The 25,160-nt window shown below is 39.3% G+C and overlaps 1 protein-coding gene across 2 annotated transcripts in view; it reads left to right on the forward strand.

Moving 5' to 3' along the window:
• DIAPH3 (diaphanous related formin 3) overlaps positions 1–25,160 on the forward strand; it is a 522,354-nt gene that overhangs the window by 112,937 nt on the left and 384,257 nt on the right. For both annotated transcript variants that reach the window (XM_066380803.1, XM_066380804.1), the window contains one exon: positions 1,327–1,457. In XM_066380803.1, the coding sequence (XP_066236900.1) occupies positions 1,327–1,457 (131 nt within the window). The remainder of the gene's footprint in view (positions 1–1,326; positions 1,458–25,160) is intronic.

A 25,160-nucleotide genomic window follows, 5' to 3' on the forward strand; every position in this document is an offset into this window, starting at 1 on the left:
TTTGGCCTTGGTTCTTTTATATAAATGGAGCCATGCTCTTTTTTTCTCTGACTTCTTTAACTCAGCATAGCATTTTTGGTTTCGTTTATTCTGTTGCATTATCAGTAGTGAAAATTTTTTTTTATTATTGTGTAGTATTTCATTGTATGGATATAACCCAACTAGTTGATGAATACTTGGGCCATTCCCAGTCTAGCTATTACAAATAAAAGTGTTCCCCTCCTGCTTACAACCTAGTTGTGCAGTTGCTGAGTCCTATGGTTAGTGTATATTTAGCTTTAAAAGAAACTGTTGGAACTTGCAAAGTGGCAATATGATGTTACATCCCCATCAATCATGTAGGAGAGGTCCAGGTGCTTCACATCCTCACCATTCTAGGGAGTACTGTAGTGTTATTTTAATTGTTTTAATTTGCATTTCCCTGTTGATAAATGATCATGAGCAGCATTTCCTATGATTATTGGCCATTTGTTTATAATCTTTTGTGATTGGACTTTTGTGTTACTACTTTTGAGTTGTAGGAGTTGAACTATTTTGAACACAGATCCTTCATGAGTTATATTTATCATTGGGAGAGGCAGTCTGTCACGGGCCCTGAATATCACTATATTATTTCTGGTTATGTGAAGAATTCAAGACTTGACTGCTCTTGACTGAGGCCATTTCTCAGGGTTGTGTTTGCAATGACTTAGCCTTAGAAGTAAAGTTATGTTTGTCTATGGATAATGACACTGTGCACTATAAAAACAGTGCATCTCCAAGCTCAGTGTTCATCCCCTGTAATGCAGGTCACTGGTGCCGGCGCCCGTCATCCATCGGGGCCCTGCGTCATCCTTGTGGGAATTGGTGGGCTGGGGAACAAATGTGCATAATAATGTTTTTGACTCTACTGTAGGATTCTTGTGTTTTCTGTCAGCATCCCTGAAACAGTAGCAGGCTAACATGGCTTGTATATAGGGTAAAATCTCAGGCTTTTTGTGTTGCTTGGAATATTTATTTTAATGTTAAGTTCCGGTTTTTGAGTGCACCAAAAATATGTTACTATATATTAACGTATTTTCTGTGATATTACTTTGTTGTTTTTCATATTTTTGATTTGAAAAAGTACTTTAATTTGTAAACCTTTTGATATTCTACTATCTTTTGTGGATACCATGAATTATGAATTATGAAATAAGGAAATAGCCTCTCAAAGTAATGTTTCTCTAAGTAGTCGTGAGCTGCTGCTAATCTGAAAGGTCGGATCATGTAATTTTATTACTTTAATGGATAATCTTCACACACTATGAATTAATTTAATTTTTTATTTTTTTACTTACTTTACAGGGAAGTCTTAAGAGAAATCGGCAAATTTCACCTCAGGAGTTTATCTATGAACTGAAAATGGGGCCTGCAGATGAGAGACTTGTGACGTGCCTGGAGTCGCTGCGCGTGTCTTTGACTAGTAATCCTGTGAGGTAATCCCTATTTCTGAACGTCATTCAGTCATGTTACTAAATCAAACAGTTGTTATTAATCTGTCACTTTTATGTCATACTTTCTTCTGTAATTGGTGGTCTGTATACCTCAACAATTAATCAAGGTAATAATTGAATATATTATATGTATATGCATGAAAAAATAGAATTTTGATTGTACTTTTGTATTTATTACTGAGTAATGCATATCCCATGGGCTTTAAAAAAAATCTGTGCGTGAGCCCACATCGAACTGTATGGAATAGGTATGAAACTGGGAGAGTTTTTCTTTTATTTGGTGCAGATTTCACATTTCTATCGTCTTTTGTTGCTTTCCTGTGACCGGTCAAAAGTGCACCATGACTTTACAGACACACTATGTATATGTTTTCTGAGGGTTAGAATGACAAACTGTGATTGGTTGTTAATATGTAAAAGATCTCTTCGATAATCTCTCTAATTATTAATTTTTTTGGACATTCTTATATGTTGCAATTTAGCCATGACAAGTCTATTATGGGGTTTTTGAATGGGAAAAGGTATGGAATTAAATAAATGATAGAGAATTAAAGATATATATATAAAGATGGGTTTTGGAGGACGGCATGGCGAATAGTCTTATTGTTTCTAAGTTGATGCTATGGCGGCTCCCAGAAGCGCATTTGTTTTTATTTAGGGAAAAAACGTGGTCTATTAGCAATTCAATTGTTTCCAAGACAACCAAAGATAACCTCCACCATACCATTTAGATCTAACTTTACACCAATAAGAAACTAGCTTCCAGCCTCCTCTGGAGAACATGAGTAGGACAGGTGAGAATCAGGTATAGCTCTTTGTTAACTGGGCATGTAAGGTGGGGTGTTAGGCCCAGTACCTCTGTCCCCTGGATATTCAGATTGTAAAAACACCCTGTATATATTTCAGTCCCCAACACTTATAGTTAGACTATAGTATGAACAAATTATTGGCAGTACAAGTATATATTTAAAACAGAAGGACCCTACCTGACAAGTATGAAAGTGAATGAGGTTTAATTAAGGAGTGTGAAGAGTGAACAAAGAATCATTAGTATATTTCAACTTGATCTTTAGTTTTTCATATTTTGCCATTTCTAATCTGTTCTATAGACTGTAAATTAATAGTGGGCATGAGACCAGGGACTTTACATATCTTATTTACCTCTCTTTATTAGATAGTGCTTTGTACACAGAAGGTGCTTGGTAAAGATTTGTTGATTAAAGCAGTAAAGTTTGATTTTAGCCTCATTAAGTCTTACCTTGCCCATTGTTAGAAACAAAGTTGAATTAGGAATTTTATCTATAGATATAATCATACAGGAAGAGCGCTAATTTCTAGATTTGTCTGTACCTGTTAAATGTATTCATTCAAAAAAATAATTATTGAAGTTCTACTACTTTCCAAGTACTATCTTGGATGTGGGGCTTGAGAAGAGAGCAAAGATGATCTAGGTCTTGTTTCTCTGGAGTTTAAATGTAAGAAGAGGGTATTTTGGGATTGAATGAGGAAACACACTCATTTCTCAGTTTATCTCACAGCCACTGGCCAATGAAGAGATTCATGACTTTTTAATATAATTAAAAGTAGACTTTACCTTTTTATCTTCATTTTGTAAGTGAATATAATAGCAAAAGAAACACTTAAAAAGGGTTTTATGTATAAATTTGTGCCCATTACAAGGAATACTATTATTTTTTGTGATTTCACCTAAAAACACTGATGGGGAAGCATTTAAGATCTTTTTTTTTTTTTCCTTTTCATTTTTCTGAAGCTGGAAATAGGGAGGCAGTCAGACTCCCGCATGCGCCCGACCGGGATCCACCCGGCATGCCCACCAGGGGGCGATGTTCTGCCCCTCTGGGGTGTCGCTCTATTGCATCCAGAGCCATTCTAGCGCCTGAGGCAGAGGCCACAGAGCCATCCTCAGTGCCCAGGCCATCTTTGCTCCAGTGGAGCCTGGCTGTGGGAGGGGAAGAGAGAGACAGAGAGGAAGGAGAGGGGGTGGGGTGGAGTAGCAGATGGGCGCTTCTCCTGTGTGCCCTGGCGGGGAATCGAACCCGGGACTCCTGCATGCCAGGCCGACACTCTACCGCTGAGTCACCCGGCCAGGGCACATTTAAGATCTTGCTCCCCGGAATATATCATCAGTTTGGCTCAAATAAACTCATAAAAAAACAACAACTAAAATCACTGGGGAATAATGTAATGTGTCTCTTTCATTTGAACCTAATTTTAAAATATCAAACACTTATGGAATTATTTCCCCAAGAATGACCAGTTCTAGAATATATTATCAGGAAGTCACAGGCGATGTGCATGCGCCCTAAAAAGTAGTCTTTTTCATAAGGGCTAGCAAATCATATTAAAGGATTCTTTTTCTGCAATCATAACTTTTTATATAGACAGAAAATTGAGACAATATTCGAGAACATTTCTGTATCTAGCACTGATTAGAGCCGTGATGGCGAACGTTTTTATAAAAACTGCCTACTTTTGCAGTGCTGGTCAACCTGGTCTCTACCACCCACTAGTGGGCGTTTCAGCTTTCATGGTGGCCTACTGCCCACTAGTGGGCGGGAGAGACCAGGTTGACCAGCACTGCAAAAGTAGGCAGTTTTTTTTGTTTTTGTTTTTTTAAAGATGTTTTTTTTTTTATTCATTTTAGAGAGGAGAAGGAGAGACAGAGAGAGAGAGGAGAGACCGAGAGAGAGAAGGGGGGAGGAGCTGGAAGCATCAACTCCCATATGTGCCTTGACCAGGCAAGCCCAGGGTTTCGAACCTGCGACCTCAGCATTTCCAGGTTGACGCTTTATCCTCTGCGCCACCACAGGTCAGGCAAAAGTGGGCAGTTTTTATAAAAAGGTTCGCCATCATGGGATTAGAGGAATGACTTAGCTGGACATGTAAAACTTGAAATTATGCTTATGCTCAAATCTTTAGATTTTGCTGTCAGTACATATCTGCTGTCAGTTTTTCTTATTTTTTTTATATGTACAGTATGTGAGTAAATTCTAAGAGAGAAGGAGTTCTAATTTGTGTAAGCTTTGAGATCATTGTTTGACCTGTGCTGCTATTGAGAACATTAGCGTTGAAATTCTTTATTGTTTTTGAATAGAGTTGAAAAAAGAAACAAGTGAACTGATTAATGGTGACTCTTCAATGCTGGGATCAGGATTTGTTGAAACCAAAAATCCAAGGATAAAATAAGAGACACCCGCTGCAACCCCAGCTGATAATGCAGTATTTTTAGAGCCATGCATCATCTTTTGAAACTCTACCTAGCAATTATGATCCACCTCAACCTTTTACTATACAGATAGTGAATTACGTAAAAACCAGTGAGAGACCTTGGCTGGTTTGCTCAGTGGTAGAACGTTAGCCCAGTGTGTGGATGTATGTCCTGGGTTTGATGGCTAGTCAGAACACACAGGAGAAGCTCCCATCTTCTTCTCCACCCCTCCCCCTTCTCTCTCTCTGTCTCTTTCTCCCTCTCCTCTTTCCGCAGCAGCCATGGCTCAATGGGCGAGTGCATTGCCTCAGGTGCTGAAGATGGCTCCCTGAAGCCTCTGCCTTGGGTGCTAAAAATAGCTCAGTTATGAGCATGGCCCCAGATAGGCAGAGCATCAGCCCCAGATGGAGATTGCCAGGTGTACCCTGGTTAGGGCGCATGCAGAAGTCTATCTCTTTATCTCATCTTCTCTCCCTTGGAAAAGAATAAATAAATAAATAAATAAATAAACACCAAGGAGTTAAATACCAGATTTGCCTTGTTTTATAAAGAGTTGATCTAAAGATTACAGAGTTCTTCTGTTTGAAATTTTATTGCTTATTCAATATTGTTGGTGACACTTTTGTAGTAAAAGACAAAATTGCTTTATTTTGGAAACACTAGAGAAGTGAGTAAGTTCTTCAAGTAATCAAATATTACTTTTAGTGGATCTTAACATAGTCAACAATTACATTTAGGCTATCAAACATGTTGAGATGGAAATGTAAAAAGGTAGACACTACCATCATTATGATTGATACCAAGCATTTTAGTCTATATCCATCTATGCATGTAGCAAAGTAATTATAGAATGCATCATCATTTTCTTCAATTTGATGCAGCTGTCAAGGATGTGATTTTTGTTTTAGAAAAGCCAGTCTCATCAGGTCTTTTTGTGTTTTGTGATTTTAGGCATTATTTGCCTTTATTCACAGTTAACATTTTGAAGTTTACAAGAAATATTTATACGTTTTGAAGTTTATAAGAAATACTTTCTCACCAAGGTTATCTTTTTGTTAGAAGATTTGTAAGGAGGTTTCATAACTAGGTTTGATTAAATTAATAACTGTGACTTCCCAGAAAATCAGTTTAGAAAAATTGCAGTCAAAATAAGTTTGTTTACTGCAAAGCAAGTGAGCAGCCTTAATGTGTCATTGTTCCATTTAATCAGTGTCATGTTTGAAATCTAGTTTTTCTCCTTTGCTGGGCTTGAACACACAAAGCCAGCGGAGCTTAGCTTTGGTGTTGACGTGTGTTTTGTGCATGCACTGCACGTGTGGTGAGAGAATAGAAAAGCTGTGGTGAGCAATGCAATCGCTGTACTCATTGGTATCAACATGAATTGAAGAAAAAGTTAGGACCAAAAAATTTGAAGTTACTAATACTTTGATTTATTTAAAATTGTTTTACAAAGTGTTAAACATATTAAAAAAGCTGTTTGTTACAACAGTAAAACAAGTACCCACTCATCTATTGATGAGGCTAAGATATACAATATTGCCTATGCCTCTAAAGCAGGGGTCCCCAAACTACGGCCCCCTGAGGCCATTTATCCGGCCCCCACCGCACTTCCGGAAGGGGCACCTCTTTCATTGGTGGTCAGTGAGAGGAGCATAGTTCCCATTGAAATACTGGTCAGTTTGTTGATTTAAATTTACTTGTTCTTTATTTAAAATATTGTATTTGTTCCCGTTCTGTTTTTTTTTTTTTTTACTTTATTCAATAAAATAAGATATGTGCAGTGTGCATAGGGATTTGTTCATAGTTTTCTTAATAGTCCGGCCCTCCAACAGTCTGAGGGACAGTGAACTGGCCCCCTGTGTAAAAAATTTGGGGACCCCTTCTCTAAAGCTTTCATGTGTCCCTTCTTAATTCTACGTAGCTTTCTCCCAGTATCCTGAATTTTAGGCTTATCATTTTCTTTTTCTTTTTCTTATTGGTTTCATATCCTTTCCAACTCTATGTAAATGACATCATTTTTCTGAGACTTGAATTATCCTTTCTCTTTTAGATTTGTGTATATTGAAATGTGCTGCTTCTCACATTGTATTGCAGTTAATTTTTTATACCTTTATTTTATACTTTAAGGGTATCTAAATAACATGAATGCCTTTTAAAAAATGCTACCTGATAATGTTTGTCTTTATCTTGCAGTTTTATCTTTTTATGTTGATTATGCAAATATATTGTACTTTATATTTGATATTTCATTTTGAATTTTTAAAAATATTATTTTTTTTAGCAAGAAAGAGACAGAGACAGAGACAGAGACAAAAAGAGGGACAGATAAGGACAGGCAGACAGGAAGGGAGAGAGATGAGAAGCACCGACTCTTCATTGCAGCTCCTTAGTTGTTCATTGACTGCTTTCTCATATGTGCCTTGACCAGGGGGCTCCAGCTGCCAGTGACCCTTGGCTCAAGTGAGTGACCTTGGGCTTTGAACCAGCAACCATGGGGTCTTTGATCCCACACTCATGCCAGTGACCCTGCGCTCAAGTTGGTGACCTTAGGGTTTCCAACCTAGGCCCTCCCTCTGTGTCCCAGGCCAACACTCTATCCCAGGGTTCCCCAAACTACGGCCCGTAGGCCACATGCGGCCCCCTGAGGCCATTTATCCGGCCCCCACTGCACTTCCGGAAGGGGCAACACCTCTTTCACTGGTGGTCAGTGAGAGGAGAATAGTTCCCATTGAAATATTGGTCAGTTTGTTGATTTAAATTTACTTGTTCTTTATTTTAAATATTGTATTTGTTCCCATTTTGTCTTTGTACTTTAAAATAAGATCTGTGCAGTGTGCATAGGGATTTGTTCATAGTTTTTTTTATAGTCCGGCCCTCCAACGGTCTGAGGGACAGTGAATTGGCCCCCTGTGTAAAAAGTTTGGGGACCCCTGCTCTATCCACTGCACCACTGCCTGGTCAGGCTCATTTTGAATTTTGAATTACCTTCTCCATGTTCTCTTCCTTCTTCTTCTTCCCTCTTCCCCCTTCTCCCTCTTCCCCTTTCTCTCATCTTCTTCTCCCCTCCCCTCTCCTCTCCCTTTCTCTCCTCCTCTTTCTCCCTTCCCTCTTCCTTCTGCTCTTTTTTTCCTTTCTGTATTCTTTCTTCTTTTCCTTCTTCCTTATCCTTAATTCTTTTGGATAGATTTTTAATCTTTTATTTCATTTTTCCGCATTTACTGATTTGGAAGACATTAATATTTTTTGATTCCATAACAAAAATATTTAACATGCACATCCTTTAAAAGGAAATTTAACATGCATGTATTTGAATGGATAAAAATATACAAGGTTTTTTTTTCTTTTGAACCTAAGAATGCTTTAACACCAATCACCCTCTTTTGATTTCTATGTTATTTTTGTGTTTTTTTTTTTTTTAATTTTTAATTCACTATTACTATTGAGTTATACTACAAATATGTGTGTATGTATATATGCTTATAATCACATATATACTCATTCTTTTTTGAGTCTTGTACATTTTTTTCTCTCATTATTGTACTTTTGCTTCAGGACATCATTAAGTGACGGTTTCCCAGTCCGAATCCTGGTATTGGTTTTTTCTTTTTACTCTTAGTCATATCTTGCTTCTTTGTATATTTTGTAACTTTAGAGTGTAACCTCCTATTCCTTAGAACTTTACATTTGAGATTTATGTGGAAGATACATTCTGTTAGAATAAATCAATGTATTTCTACTACTGGGAGTATAGAGATACTAATGACCTGGTACCACCTCAAACTAAAAAAATTACTGGCTTGTTGAGAACAGAATGTCTAGCCTGTAGAAAAGTCTTATAAGATTTTATTTGAGTCCCAAATCTGAGGACATGCCCAGAAGCAAAATCTCAATGGATTGAGTTAGATCTCAGGAGAATGGCAGTTTTGTAGCTTACTTTATGCATTAGAATCAAAGGACAAGACATAAGGAAAGTCCGTGAAACCAGGGGGGGTAGATGACAGGAGTGGGAGCAAGCAAAGCAGGTTAACTCTGGGATTGGATAAAAGGCAAGTGGACAGACATAGTTGTGTTACATTGGTGGGTACACTGTAGTTAATAAATAGCATTTGCAGCACCTACAGATGGTACACAGGCAACAAAGATAACAATGAGAGGTTCTCTGGTCTCTTGTTTAAGTGGTTTGGTGCTGGCTGTTGTGCCTTTCAGGGGTAGAAAAGGAAGATTACACTGACGTTTCAAAGGTACGTTACCCTAGGTGCATAAAGACAGTAGTTGCAATTAAGGTAAAGAATGACCTTTGTCAAATAAACTACGTAGGCGTAGTTCGTGACTGTGAACCATGACCTGCTTTAATTAGTGATTTTTACATTCAGACTATTTTGGGTAGTTGCTGTCAGTCACCAGGTTTGGAAAGCCTGCCTTGTGCAGCCGGTGTGGGCCACCTCCCACCCCCTTGCCCTTGGCCCGTCAGGTTTAGTATGTGGCCTCTTTTTCATTCACAGGCTTAAGCTTTGTTTGTTTGTTTGTTTGCCACATGAGTACCTTACATGTGATAAATTAGAACAAACCCACCTTAATCTCATGTGTTAAGCAGGGTAATTTTTAGTTTGCCTTCTTACTGAAGATGTGACCCTTTGAGATCCTCCTGTTTTGCCTGTGTGTCTTAGGCTTGATGGTGGCCTGTAGGCTCTAGCTCTTGTCCCTTTCACTCCGCACAGCTATGACAAGGCAAATGTTGGACTTCCAGGGCTTTGCCTGTGTCCTACAGAGTTAATGGGACTTGAGGCTGGCTTACCTCTCTGAATTTCTCTCTTTCTCTCTAAATCTTGCTTTTAAAGAGAGTTGACTTTCTTATCATCTTAGTTATAAATTTTTTTTCCTTTTTCTTTTTAAAGATTTTACTTACTGATTTTTTTTTAAGTGAGAAGCTGGGAGTCAGAGAGACCGACTCCTGCATGTACCCCGACTGAGATCCACCAGGCAAGCCCCCTATGTGGTGATGCTCTGTCCATCTGGGGCTTTTGCTCCATTGCTCAGCAACTGAGCTATTTTAGTGCTTGAGGCAAGATCATGGAGCCATCCTCAGTGCCCAGGGCCAACTTACTCCAACCAAGGTATGGCTGTGGGAGAGGAAGAGAGAGATAGAGAGAAAGAAGGGAGAGGGGGAAGGGTGAGAAGCAGATGGTCGCTTCTCCTGTGTGCCCTGAAAGGAAATTGAACCCAGGACATCCACATGCCAGGCTGATGCTCTACCAGTGAGCCAACCAGCCAGAGCTTTATTTATTGGTTTTAGAGAGAGAAGAGAGAGAAAGGGGAGGGATGAGCGGGAAGCATCATAGTAGTTGTTTCTCATACATGCCTTGACTGGGCAATCCCAGGGCTTTGAACTGGTGACCTCAGCATTTCAGGTCCACGATCCATCCCCTATGCCACCACAGTCAGTCAAAAATTTTTTTCTTTTGAAAACATTAAATTTATTGAGTAATAAACATTGGTTAATAACATTATATACATTACAGGTGGGAGATATTATCATTTGATATCTGTATACCTTATTGCATAGTTACCACCCGAAGTGTAGTTTGCTTCTGTTACCATGTATCTGACTCCCCCTACCCAATTTGCTCTCCCCTCTGGTACCCACCATTCTGTTAGGTTTCAGGTGTACAATTCCGTCATGTATCATCTGTGTATTATATTGTGTGTTCACCACTCTGGCCTCAGATACAAATTTAAGATCATGTTTCTTTGACTCTTGTTGAGAGGGTGGTTGTAAATTTCTGGTTTACTATCAGGAAAAAAGTATTATATAAAGAATCTTAAATTATAGCCTGACCTGTGGTGGCGCAGTGGATAAAGCGTCGACCTGGAAATGGTGAGGTTGCCGGTTCGAAACCCTGGGTTTGCCTGGTCAAGGCACATATGGGAGTTGATGCTTCCTGCTCCTCCCCCCTTCTCTCTCTCTCCCTCTCTCTCTCCCTCTCTCTCTCCTCTCTAAAAATGAATAAATTAAAAAAAAAGAATCTTAAATTATAAAAGCATTACATTTCTATGTCAAACATCCAGATTTCTTAGAAGGACATAAACACACGCAAGTCTTCTTCCTTTTTGTCATTTGATTACCAGACCTGCTGCTCAGTGGTGAACTTTCATTAATAGTTTCTTTGCCCCATATTTTTAATACATATGTTAGGATGTTCATACTTATTTTACTTTTTTACGTTACTTGTGCTTACTTTTTTTATTTTTTAAAGTAGAACCTCAGAAGTTACCCTGCAGGATATTACTGTAACTACTTATGTATTTAAATTTAGCATTCTTATTCTACTATCCTTAAGTCACTGTAAATTCTTTGATTCTTCCAGTTCTTTTTGAACCAGCCTCACCATCTTGCTGGGTCCTTCATTAGTGTTGTAAATAACTCTTTGTCACTGTTGACTTTATTTGGGTGAGCCATGTTTTTATCTGTTAAAAATTATGCGTTGACATCAGAGATTTGTGGAATGTGTTTATTCCTCAGAAACATCCTAGAAATTTATTGAAGGAGCGAACCTGGGAAAAGTTGGGGTTTCCTACATCCTCTCTCACTCCCAGGGGTGGAGAGGGACAATGGGTGTGATGAAGAGGTTGGGTGTTCTTTGAGTGAGGAAGTCATTTTGTCCCTCCTTAAACTTTTTCCTCCCTTTTAAAAAAAAACCAAAAGATTTTAAGTTACAGTTCACAATCAGTATTTTATTGGTTTTAGGTGTACAGCATAGCAGTTAGACATTTCTATTAACTTACAGTGTGACTTCCCTAATAAGGCTAGTGATACCACACAGTCATTACCTTAGTATTGACCAGATTCCTTATGTTGTATTTCATACCCCTGTGACTGTTCTGTAACTGCCAGTTTGTCCTTCTTAATCCCTCCGCCTTTTTTACCTGTTCCCAACCCTTCTCCTGTCTGATAATCCTTACTTTGTTCTCTGTATCTGTAGGTTTGGTTCTCTTTTGTTGGTTGACTTATTTGGCTTTTTAGATTTCACATATAAGTGAAATAATATGGTATTTGTTTTTCTGTTTGACTCATTTCACTTAGCATAATATGCTTTAGGTCTATCTATGTTGCCACAAATGGCAGGATTTCGTGACTGTGTAATATTCCATTATATACATGTGCCATGTAGTTCTTTATCCAGGTGTCTATCATTGGACACTTAGGTGGCTTCCATGTTTTGGCAATATGTGTAAATAATGTAGCAGTGAACATAAAGATACATATTTTAGGTATGTAATTACTGCAATTTTATTATTCATATTTTTTTAAATCTTTTTTCCCCCCTTCTTGGAAAAGCTTCTTTAACATTTCTTGTAATACTGGTTTGATGGTGATGAAGTTTAGCTTCTTCTCGTCTGAAAAGTTCTTTATCTTGGATGCCTTGATGGATACAGCAGCCTTGGTTAGAGGTCCTTGGTTTCCACTTTGCATATTTCATGCCAGTCGCTTCCCTTCTAGCCTGCAGAGTTCCGCTGAAAATCAGCTGACAGCCTTATGGGAGCTCCGTTGCATAGAGTTAACTGTTTTCCTCTTGTTGCTTTTAAGATTCTCTCTTTGTCTTTAACCTTTGGCATTTTAATCATGTGGTATCTTGGTGTGGGCCTCTTTGGGTTCATCTTGTTTGGTATACTGCTCACAAAAATTAGGGGATATTTTATAGCTTCATAATCATTTTTTAAATATCCCCTAACTTTGCTTGGCAGAATCCTTGGCTGTGCTTCCTGGACTTGCAGGCACATTTCCTTCCCCCAAGCCAGTGAAGTTTTCTATCGTTATGTTTTTACAAAGCTTTTCAATTTCTTGCTCTTTCTTTTCTCCTTCTGATACCCCTGTGATGTGAATGTTGTTACGCTTGCTGTTGTCCCGTAAGTCCCTTAAACTATCCTCAATTTTAAATTTCTTTTTTCTTTTTGCTGTTCTGATTGGGTGTTTTCCACTGCCTATTTTTCCAAATCCCTGATATGATCTAGTGCTTTATCTAATGTGCTGTTGATCCTCTGTAATGTATTCTTCATTTTAGGTATTGTGTTCTTCGTTTCTGACTGGTTCTTTTTAATGGTTTTTATGTTATGTGTGTGTGTTGTCTCTTTGTTGAAGTACTCACTGAGATCACCTCTTCTTCCCCTGAGTTCTTTGAGCATCTTTATAACCATTGTTTTGAACTTTATATGTGGTAGATTGCTTACCTCCATTTTGTTCAGTTATTTTTCTGGAGTTTTGTCTTGTTCTTTCATTTGGAGCCTGTTTCTTTTTCTCCTCATTTTGGCTGCCTCAGTGTATTTGTCCTTACACACTGGCTAGATCTGCTACATCTCCCAGCCTTGGCAGGTGGCCTGATGTAGTAGGGTCCTGTGGGGCCCACTGGCAGTCTACTTGGTCCCTCGTGCTTGGTGCCCCAGGGGTGTCCCTTGTGTGGGCCCTCCCGTTGTAGTTGAGCCTTGATTGCTGTTGGCCTGTCAGTGGGGTAAGTCGGCCCGCAGGCTGACTGGCTGTGAGGACTGGCTGTACCTACAGCACACAAACTGATGTGTGGGAGCTGACTCAACAGAGTGAGGTCTACTGTAGTGGCGCTAGGTGCCTGCTGGGCTCACACTTTGGATGTGTTGTTTGTGGAGCTGACTAGGTGGTGCCCTCATTGTGGTTTGAATTGATTTTGGGGCCTCTTGGGAAGGCTGTAGTATAGGCCAAGGTCAGCTGCTGCTTGTGCCTGGCTGGGGCCATCTGGTAGGAACTACACAGTGATCTGTGTTGGTCACTGCCTGTGCTCGGCTTGGAGAGGCATGGGAGGGGTTAGGCTGCGAACTGAGGCTGGCTGCCACAAGTGCCGGGCTGGGGGACACTTAGAGCTACAGGATACACCAAGGACAGCCACTGACTGCTGTTTGAAATTTGTGGACCTTTGAGAGATTTTAGGGAAGTCCCTAGCCTGAGCCATGGCCAGCCACTTTTGAGTAGCTTTCCGAGAGAGGTTCAGCCTGCATGTGAGCTGGGCAGGCTGGTTCTCAGGGAGTCACCTTGATGGGACCTCAGATTTGGAGCCTGCCTGCTCCTGCAGGCTGAGCATGGGAGGGGGGGAGGGCCCAACAGAGTGGTAATGGCGCCCCAAAGCCAGACAGTTCCGTTTCTTCCTGGCGTTTTTCCAGATGCTTCCCCAGCTTTGGAGCTCAGAGCCCGTGCTTCCTTCAGCCAGTGATGTCACGCATAGGCCCTTTAGGAGGAATGCCTCGGGCTCCAGCAGCCCTCTGTCTCACTGGGGGTTGGGGGGAATGTCTCCATAGGCGAAAATTCCCTATGATTTTCACGGCCATGGAAGTATTGTTAGGACTCCTCTTCCTGGCATTGGTGCTCTGGGCTAGGCAGCCAGTGTGGGGCTGGGTCTCCTTGCTCCTCGGGGGACCTCCGCAGCTGAGATACCCACCAGATTCTTAACCCCAGTGTGGGTGTGGGACCTGCTCGTTTCACATCTCCGTTTCTCCTGCCGGTCTCATCGTGGCTTCTTGATATCCTCTGGTTCTCAAGGCTGGTTGTTCTGTAATTTAGTCGTAATTTTGATGTCTGTTCCTCCTTAATTGTCACTACCAGTCACCCAGGCCTTCTGCGTTTATCTACTTTAGTATATACTGGTCACAAAAATTAAGGGATATTTCAAAATGAATATGAAGCAATATTTTCTCTATCTCTTTTGTTTTGCCTTCCAAAGATTTTCTTTCTTTCTTTATGACTCATCCCTAAATTCTACAAAAAAGAGACCTTTTAGCATTGATTCCATTTTTCCCCCATTCAGTTGCTGTTCTTTTTCACGCATACGCATGCAAAACCCTGGGTTTTGTGGAGATAATGTGCATTCCCTTTTTTGCCTTGAGTTCTGACTACATTGTAAAAGTAGACCCGGAGCTGAGGTGAGGCGCAGGACCAGTGTACTGCTGGCAGAGCCGGAGTCACGGGCACAAGTGGAACTTGCGGGTGAAGTGTCCCTCTTATTCTCAGTGACTGAACTTGCTGTGTTGTCTTAGGTGGGAGAACAGATAACTGCAGGCTGAGGTCCTGCAGGCTCACTGTCCTTTCCCACTTTCCCTGGCTTGATAAATCAGTCCTTGGCAGGTGTTCAGATAATGGGGTGGAGGGAGTGACCAGAGGTAAACCCCCGTGTTCCCTTCTGGGGGAAATAGTAGAAAGCCTCTTGCCTGGTAGACATGAAAGGAGGAGGATAATATACATTCTTTTTGATAATGTGCTCCAGTTTGTTTTTATTCTTTTACATGATTTAGAATTTTACATTTAGAAGACGAGCTAGTTTTTTGAATTGTCCTTATAAAAATGTTTGAGAATTAGCAATATGTACAGATTTACACTGAAATTAATGGTGAAAATTTCTGAGACAGGCACGAGAAATAAAGATTTTTCTAGCTATCTATATTCTTGTATTTCTTCTGTCTCTCTTGTCTTTGTCTCTCTGACAAGGACGCCGGACGGGCAAGTAGTGAAGGTGGCTCCAAGTTTTCTTTCCTGTGCTATTTAATATGGTGGCCACTAGGTACTTGTGTCTATTTAAATTTAATTACAGTTAAATAAAAAAACCATTTCAGGTACTCAAAAGACACATTTGGCTAGTGGCTGCTTTTAGACAGCACATACAGACTGTCTGCCACTGTGAACCATTCTATCAGACAGTGCTGCTTACACACCATAGTTCTTCTGTGGAGCCCCTTTCTCCTCCGACACGTATACCGCCAGACTGTTATATTCTCAAAGTTAAGTCCAGGGCTGTTAGATTTCATAAAGAAGTTCAGGTCTGAAATGTGAATGACTTTTTGTTTTTAAACTTACAAAGAGTTGTGAGAGAAGAATGATCTAATGGAGACTGATGGTTTGGAAAGATAAGGCTTCATACCAGTTACTCAAGGATAGGAGAGCGAAGGTCTGTCTTGACAGGCAGTGCTGTCGCTGTGGTCCCTGCGGCTGTCGTGTGGCTGCCTCTGGCATCAGCAGTGTGGCAGCACATCGTGCGGGCCACAGAAACATCCCCTTTGCTAGGTTAAAATAGTAATGGGATACATGCTTTTTTAAACTATTTTCTTCATAGACATGGGCATTTACCTTTTAAAAGCACTTTTTCTAATAAGTCAAATAATTCATTTTTTTTCTAATAAGTCAAAAAGTGTAGGTAAGATGTTAATATTCTTCCTAACTTCTTTATTGAGACACTGCTATATATCTTAGTATATGCCTTGTATTATTTATGTCTAAATTATCATTCAAGATCCATAACTTTTATGGCATTTGATATTGCTTATTAAAGAAATAGTTGTTGAAAATGCCCTCTAATTTTAGGTTATTTTAATCTCCTTTCCAAAGTATGTTAAGTAAATAAAATATTAATGGAAAATGCCCTGGAAGAAAATAACTGTTAATGTTTCAGAAGGGTACTACCTTGATATTTCTAAAGGGCAAGCTAATACTTTTCAGTACTTTCTCAGTTCTTCCAAAGCTGACGTCACTTTTCTGAGACTCTCTAGGAGACTGAATGTTCTGGTAGGAGACTTTCTCTTTTGTGTACTGTTATTCATAGTATAGTGTGACTTTGGCTTGTAGATGTATTAAAATGTTTTATAATTTCTTGGTTTCAGAGTTAACTTTACCTGTATCTTAAAAGCTTTTACTTAAATGCAAGGTTAGTAATATTGAAAATAATTGCTTTTAATAGAGAAATATTTATTTTTCTTACCTGATGAATAAAAGCTGTGTAGATCAATTTGTATTTGACTTGAAAGGCCCTAGAATCGTAAAATGTTCCGAATCTATTTAAAAATATATTTTCTAGTCTATTTAAAATAAAATGTAAATTGTTGTTTGAATAGCGAAATTATTTTTCTTTTTCCAAAAATGTCGTTAAAAGGTAAAGTCAGTCGTAATATACCATAGGATCTCAAATCTTTATTTTAAAAATAGAGTAGTTTGATATTTATGTATAAAAGGAAGAATATGTGACTGAAACTAATTATTTGAAAAAATTAATTTACTGTTTAAAAGACAACAGCAAAGATAGTGTTATGCCATTACAATTTGTGAAAAACACTGCTAGTAAACTTACACAATTTCTCATGGATATAAAGCGGAAATAAAAGAAACTTCCCTTCTTTTCAATGATAATTGTGTTTTTTGGAAATGTAAACCTTATGTGTTCAAATCTGTAGCAGCGATCAGTATGAAGTGACTTACTGAATAGTTTGGTTTCTTTGGCGAAAATACACAGCTTCAGTGGAGAATTACTGCACTGCAGGCACAGAAGCTCCTAGTTTAGTGTCCTGCATATAAAGACTCTATATTGTGTGTTCCTTAGACTAAGTATTTTGGCCTAGCTACTATATGTTAAGTATTGATAGGTGAGTTAAGCAAAGGATTGAAAATATGATCATTTTCTTGGTATCCACTGACAAAGCTCTATACAGAGAAATACATATCTATGCATAAAGAAAGGCCTTGATACAAAAGGCAAAGTCTGTTGATAATAGAAGGAAGTTTTAATTTCTATGATTCAGAAAATCTTACAGAGAGTAAGTCCATTATCATCAATATTGGTCATGAATTTCTAGGTTTTTCTTTTTCTTTTCTTTTTTTTGTTATAGGACAATATATGTCAGAAAGTTTTTAGATGTTGAACATGTTTTGTATCTTAAGATTTATAAAAGGTAAAAGGAAAGAAATACCCACCTTAGGGTTTTATTCACTGAGATGACCTGGAGTGCCTCTGCAGGGCCAAGAGAAATTGGGTCCTTTGTACAGAAGTCCAGGCGAGCGTGTAGTGATGGGGATGTTCTGTGTGTATGTGCTCGGTGCCCACCACATGTGGCTGTCGAGCTAATGTGGTTAAGGTGACTCGGGAATGAAATTTAAGTTTAAATATCCACATGTTGATAGTGGCTGCCCTTTTGAACAATGGGGTTTTAGAGATCAGAATGTTACATAATTTTCCTTGTGCACTTGTTTTGAGACATTGCCCTCTTGAGTCTGTAGGTGTGGCTGCTTTCTCCACCAAGCTATGAATTTCTGAGGAGGAGAACGAGTGTCATGTTGCTGTCGAATTCTAATAGGAGATTTATTAGAGAAAAACTGTGTGTGTTAAATAGGGAATTTAAAGAATGAAATAAAAGGAAATGCAGGAGCCTGTACTGCTAGTTTTTTAGGAGGTCAAGTATTTGGAGTTTCTTTAAACACCTCCTTGTTAGAAGCCTGGAAGAGGTGCAGGGGCTTCTCCCTGTCTTCAGATTACTGATCCTCCATTTGAAGAGAGATGTCAAACATACATTAAAAACATAAATGGTACCACCAGGTCTTATCAAACTAAATCCTTAAGTATGTGATATGGATAACATACCACTAGAGTAAAGCAGAGGATGTATTTGTTAATCTACCCATGCAACAAGTATTCCCAGGTGCTGTGCTAGGTACCACAGTAGCAAGAGGCGTATGGCAGAGAGACTTGGAAAACAAGTAAATAAATAAAAGATATAATCACTTCAGTCAAGACAAAATAAAGCCTTTAGAATAAGTGGATAGACAGTTTTTAAATACAAGAGAAAGTCTTCCTGAAGTGGTGAAGTTTAAGAGACTTAAAGGAGAGGAACTAGATAAGCATAGGCCTGGAGGATCTTTGGGGCAGCAGAGACCCTGAGGTCACAAAATAATGTGACAGGAGGGCGGAGCCATCAGAGAGGGGGACAGTGGCCAGGCTGTATAAGTGGCTTGTGAAGAACTTGATGCAGGAAAGGACTGCTGTAGGGAGACTGGATTGAAGGAAGGGAGGGTAGACAGGGAGATGAGAGATCATGGCAGTGGTCATAGGGATAATGAGGATTCCTGGGGTAAGGATTGCAGGAGTGCTGGGGTGAGGAGTGGGTGGATTTTGCTGATAGATTGGAGGTAGAGACTTGCAGGACATGTTGATGGATTGGATGTGGTGAATCAAAAATGACACCTAGGTTTTTGACCTGTGCAAATAAATGAATAGTAGTGCCCTTAACTCTGATGGAGGAAGATGTTTGTTATTACTGGTTTCTTGCATTTTGAAGAAGAAGACCAAAATATCTGTTTTAAACATGTTAAATTGGATATGTCTAGAGATTCACAGTTTGCAGTATCAAGCAAGCTGCTGTATATGAGTTTTGAGCTCAGTGGAGAAGTGAGCAGGTACTTAGCTATTGTGTATATGTGGGTTATACATAAAGTCCTGAGAATGGCTGAGGTCCTGAGGTGTGCATGCAGAGATAATGGAAAGCTATGGAAGAGTGCCCAGAACCAGCTCTGTGGACCTCCAGCCATGGTCCATCATGGCAGCAGAGCCAGGGAAAGAGATTGAGGAGTGGCCAGTGGGCAGGAGGAGAACCCAGAAAATCTGAGCCAGAAGTATTCAAAAGAAGGGAATGGAGACAACATAGAATGGTACTGAGAAGGGGGCAACATTGTAGGGCCAGAATTGGCAAGGGGGGTTGTTGGTAACCTTAAGAAAACAATTTTTTTGGCATTTGTTGGCAGAAGCTAGATTGAAGTTAGATGGAGTGAATGGTTGGTGAAGTAATAGTGTCTATGCTTGTCATGAAATAATTTGAGGTACTTTGCTATAAAAGAAAGAAGAGAAATGGACAGTAACTGAAGGGATATCTGGGGTCATGGATGTGGAACCCAGTGACCAAATGAATTATAGAGTTCAAAGAAGAAGGAAACTTGAATTGACCCTTGAAAGGTGAGGCAATCTGTGGAGGGGAACATTGTAAGTGAAGGGCCAGCAATGATTGATAGAATCAAAGGCAGATTTTGGACTTAAGTTTATGGACGGATCTGACCTATGGGACCACTATTGGTCAGTAGTTACAAGTATTTAGGGTAGGAAGAGTTGAGGGGAACAGGTATTGGCAATTTGATCATAATTTTTCTTTCCCTATATACTGTTTGTCAAATTATAGTTGAATTTGAACAACAGGTTTGAACTGCATGAGTCCATTTATATGTGGATTTTAGAAAATATTATGTACAGTACTGTAAATGTATTTTATCTTCCTTATGATTTTCTTAAAATTTTATAACTTTAATAATACGGTATGTGTTAATCAACTTTTTATATTATCTATAAGGCTGTGGTCAATAGTAGGCTGTTAATAGTTAACTTCTGGGTCAGTCAAAAGATATGTGTGGATTTTCGACTCTACTCCTTACCCCTGAGTTTTTCAAGTGTCAACTGTAGTCAGTACTTAAAGACATCATTAACTAATGATGCCTTTGATTTGATACTAATAAACATACTAATATTTAATATGTTTCAACCTATTTTGTTTTCTACTTTATGTTTAACAGTGTACTTAAGTTTTGATTAGAATACTATATAGTGGTACCTTGACACACGAGCACTTTAAATCACAAGCAACTTGAGAGACTAGCAGTCACTGGCAGGATTTTGTGCTTTAAGTCAGGAGCAGATATTTGAATCATGAGCTCCCGCCACCCTCCACTAGATGGCCGGCCGAACATTCTGAAAGGGAGGAAGAAACAAACTTCCATGGAAAGGGTTTTGTTGAAATGGCCTCTAAGTGAAAGCAAGGAAAAGTATTGGCAAAAAAGCCAAAAGTCAGCGAAGTAAATGATGATGATTAAGCAAAGTAAAAAAGTAGCAATTAGTGATAGTTTAGTGATAAAGTTACATATCATATGTAGTAAGTTAAATTTTGCAATTAAATGTAGCATTGTGTAGTGTAAGTTATGTTAAGCAATAGTGCACGAAATGAAAACCTCCTCCGCCAGTCTCCTCCCCGCCAGCATCTTCACCTGACTTTGAAGGTAAATATACTTATAAACCAGTTTATTTCTTTAGATTCTCTCTTATTATGTGTATATATATATATTTGTTATTTATAAAATACATTTTCTTATTTAAAAGTATATAAAACAAAATTTGTGTGGTTTTTGGGGGCTGGAATGGATTAATTGCATTCCCATTAATTTAAATGTGGAAATTCAATTTGACACATGAGCAAATTTAGTCACAAGCTTGGCCATGAAACAAATTGAACTCAGTGTGTCAAGGTACCACTGTATATGAGTATGTTATTTTAAATCCATAGTTTTCTTGCTATCTGGTCATCTAAACATCAAGAGCTCAAATGTCATATATAGCTGCTGTGGTTTGCATTATTGCAATGAACTTGTTCTTGTTGTTGTTGTTTTTTTTTAATTTTATTTGGGATACTTTCCCTAGACATTGCATGCTTTTGAATGTGTTATGGCTAAAAGGTAACTATAAGAGAATGTACTTGGTTTGTTACTCTACTATCTCTTCTACTATTAGAAGTCAGATTAATGCTTAGTTTTAAAGACATAATTTCTTTAAAAGTTAATTTCTAGAAAATATACGTATTAATGATTGTATTTTGAAGTTTGACAGATTGTACAATCAGAACAATCATTTAGTTCTTGAATTCCTTGTCTGGCTGTATAGTCTTGTGCTGTTTTTGGATGAGTCATCAGCTGGGTTGTGGGTGTGGGTTTGTTTTACCCTCCAGGGCTTGATAATTGCTTTATGCTCTCCCCACTCCCCCCTACCCAGTGTTCATTCTAAATATTTAGTCACCTTGCTAAGAGTGTTTGGAAAGAAAAGCTTAAAATAAGCTATAATTATATTCAGCATTGGTGATATATTGCCCTGACAGAGATATGTAAATTGGGTCTGGATATTATACACTATTAAAGGTGACCTTCTAAGTTTAAGGTATGAAATTTGTTACTTTGTCGCATGTGACCAGTGATATATTTTTTCCCCTTTCAAGAAGCTTCTTATATTGATTTTTAGCAAAATAACTGTATTCCTGAGGCATTTATGTAAGACTGTTATTTTGGATAATTAAAAATTACTTATTACGAAAAATGTAGGTTTATTACAGGAAAATAAGATCATACACAAAGGCAAAATGAAGAAAAAATGTATAATATCACCTACTTAGAAAGGCATTACGATTTCTAGGAAGTGGCGTGTCTGCTGGGGAAGTTCTCTTGTTTATTTGAAAGAGTTGGTTAAAGCAAGGAATCATAAAATAAATGACTATGTATTCCCTAAACAGTTTTTTTTAAAGATTTAAAACAAACATCTGTTTTATTTATTTAATTTTCTCTGAACCTTTGATGTGGAACCTAGACCTTTTCTGGAGTGTGCACAGGCTGATGGCATAAACCACACCTGCATTATCATCCTCATATTGGTATTTTTATAGAGAAAAAGGGTCCTGGCCAGTTGGCTCAGTGGTATAGCATTGGCTCTGCATTGGATGTCTGAGGTTTGATTGCCAGTCAGGGCACGCAGGAGAGGCGACCATCTCCCTCCTCCCCCTTCCTCTTCACTCAGTCTCTCTCTTTCCTTCCCTCAGCCATGACTCTATTGGTTACAGCGCATTGCCAGGGCGCTGAGGATGGCTCTGAGCCTCTGCCTCAGGTGCTAGAAGTAGCTCGGTTGCAAGTATGGCCTTAGATGGACAGAGCATTGGCCCCAGGTGGGGGTTGCCAGGGTGTTGCTGGGTCGATCCTGGTTGAGGTGCGTGTGGTAACCTGTCTTTGTATCTCCACTCTTCTCACTCAAAATAAAATTAAGAGAAAAAGGAATGGAGAGGCTCTTACAAGTAATGAGTGTAGCATTTATTTTCTTTTAGAAAAGTCTTTTTGGTGATATCTCTTGACTATGTATATTTGTGCCTGCATCTATTTCTCTAGCACTTTTAAATAGTCATCTTTTAAAAAACTTTTTCAAAATATTAGGGTCAGTATTCATAGAAACATCAGCTCTTTCCCCAATGATATGTAGTCTCAATGATAAGTTCATAGAAATAACATTTTCATAGAAACAGAAACTCTTCCCAGTGATATGTTGTCCTAATGATATGTTTTCAATGTTTATGTAATTTTAATTAATTTATATAATTACAGTAATAAGTGCGACTAGCAGAAATGGGTTTGGAAGTAATCACAAATAATCGCTGATGGGAGCAGAAACGTGAATATAAGAGAGGGGAACTCTGGGGCTTCATTATGCCGTGGGTATTAGCCAGTGCTTCACACATGGAATAGCGGGCCATTGAATGAGTTGATTAGGTAGAAAATGACTACGAATGTATTTGTATAACAACATGTACTTGCACACATTTTCTTGATGTGAACAAAAATATATTTTTGAACCAAAATAAAAAATACCACATTACGATTTCTGCTTTTTAACCTTATGAGTGTTAGCACCTTCTTATGTCAAGATTATAGGCATAGTTTTTTTTAATGCAAGATTTTTTCTAGCTTTAGGCTGGGTTAGTAGATAGCCATCTTATCAGCTCCTGTACTTTCCTTTGCTTTTGTCATAGTGTTTATTACATACTGTTTTAATCATTTGTTTTATTTACCTCTTCTTGTTCCTCCTTCTGATTTCTTTCATCAACTCTTTATACCGTATTATGTTTATCATCACTATCCTTACTGTTCTTTCCCTTTTTTTAATTCTTCTGCAATCAGAAGTTTACTTCTATAGAGTTATTTATAAACTACTGAATTCAGTTTTTTTATTTTATTTGAAAGTGACTCTTCTCTTTTTAAAATTATCTCAGGATTTGTTATGGTAGAGTATCTTTATTTGGTTCTTCTTTTGCTACTGTTTCTGCATTTTCTTAGGAGCCGTGGTGAGAGCCTCTACCTAGTCTCACTTTTTTTTTTTCTTTTCTTTTTTTTCTGAAGCTGGAAACGGGGAGAGACAGACAGGCAGACTCCCGCATGCGCCCTACCGGGATCCACCCGGCACGCCCACCAGGGGCGACGCTCTGCCCACCAGGGGGCGACGCTCTGCCCACCAGGGGGCGATGCTCTGCCCCTCCGCGGCGTCGCTCTGCCGTGACCAGAGCCACTCCAGCGCCCGGGGCCGAGGCCAAGGAGCTATCCCCAGCGTCCGGGCCATCCCCGTTCCAATGGAGCCCTGGCTACCGGAGGGGAAGAGAGAGACAGAGAGGAAGGAGGGGAGGGTGGAGAAGCAAATGGGCGCCTCTCCTATGTGCCCTGGCCGGGAATCGAACCCGGGTTCCCCGCACGCCTGGCCGACGCTCCACCGCTGAGCCAACCGGCCAGGGCCTAGTCTCACTTTTTAATAACGGACGTTTCAGGCTTGAGTTTCCAGGAAGATGGAATAGATATAATCCTTCCAATTTCTACTGCTAAGCACAAACTAAAAAACCTAGATATTATAAAATGAAACAAATACAGGACAGCTCATAGTTTTGGAAACTTGGGACCCAAAGAACAACGTGGTGGTGAGTTCTCTGGGTTTTCTTTCTGCCTCTTTTATCCCAGACTTGAAGATAAAAAAAGTAGGCAACCCAGAAATGCCAACAGATACAAGTAGAAGTCCACCCAAAAGTTTGCTCTTTGAAGCCAAAGGTCCATGAAAGGGGCAGCCAGCAATACAGAAAACTTTGACAGTGACCGGTCTCTGCTCACCAAATGACATGGAAGATAACTGTAGCCCCGCCTCCGCCCACACCATCGAAGCCCAGTGGGGAGCCTGGACTCAGACTCCCCCGTGGCAATAATGAGGTGCTCTTCCGTCTTCCCACTGGGTTTGTGTCACAGTAGACTTAGCAGATAGTTGAACTTGTACCACAATCAACTCCTACCTTGCAGATGGTGCCAGTGGAGGCGATACGGTGAGCATAGCAATGCAGTCCCACTTCTCCCTGCCAGGGCCCCACCCATGCTCAGCAGTACAAGAGCCTTCTCTCCCAGGTGTCACTGGAGGCCAGGTGGGCAGTTTGGATTTGCATTCCTTCTTGGCAGTTAGTGCCTTTCTTTCCTCCACTGGAGGAGTGTCACGGAAGCCAGCTGAAAACAGGAAAACCCAAAGAAATGCACAGTGACACATGGCAGTCACACTTCTGAAATATAAAGACAGATAAAATTTGAAAACAGCAGGAGGTAGTACTTTGTACTTGGAGAAAAACAATTCAAATGACATTGGTTTCTCATCAGGAATTATGGAGTCCAAAAGCAGGATGACAAATAGTTCTTAAATGAAGCAGGAGAAGGACATTCTGCTCAGAATCTTATGTGCTGTGAAAATATACTTCAGGAATGAAAGGGAAATCAAGCCATACTCAAATGAAGGAAAACCCAGAGAATTTGTGACTAGCAAACTCACCCTAAAGGATGCTTTCTAAATAGTAGAAAGGAAATGAGAAAAGAAGGCACCTTGATACTAGGGAAAAAGAAAGTAAAAATATGGGTATCCTTTCTATTTCTCTTATGTTTTCTGAGTTGTTTGATGGTAAGCAACAATTATAACACTGGGATGTGGTCCTAAATATGTCAAGGGAATACTTAAAACAATTATACTGTAAGGGGAGGGGTAAAG

Source organism: Saccopteryx leptura, chromosome 4 (assembly GCF_036850995.1).
Source record: "Saccopteryx leptura isolate mSacLep1 chromosome 4, mSacLep1_pri_phased_curated, whole genome shotgun sequence".
In the NCBI taxonomy this organism is placed as follows: Eukaryota; Metazoa; Chordata; class Mammalia; order Chiroptera; family Emballonuridae; genus Saccopteryx; species Saccopteryx leptura.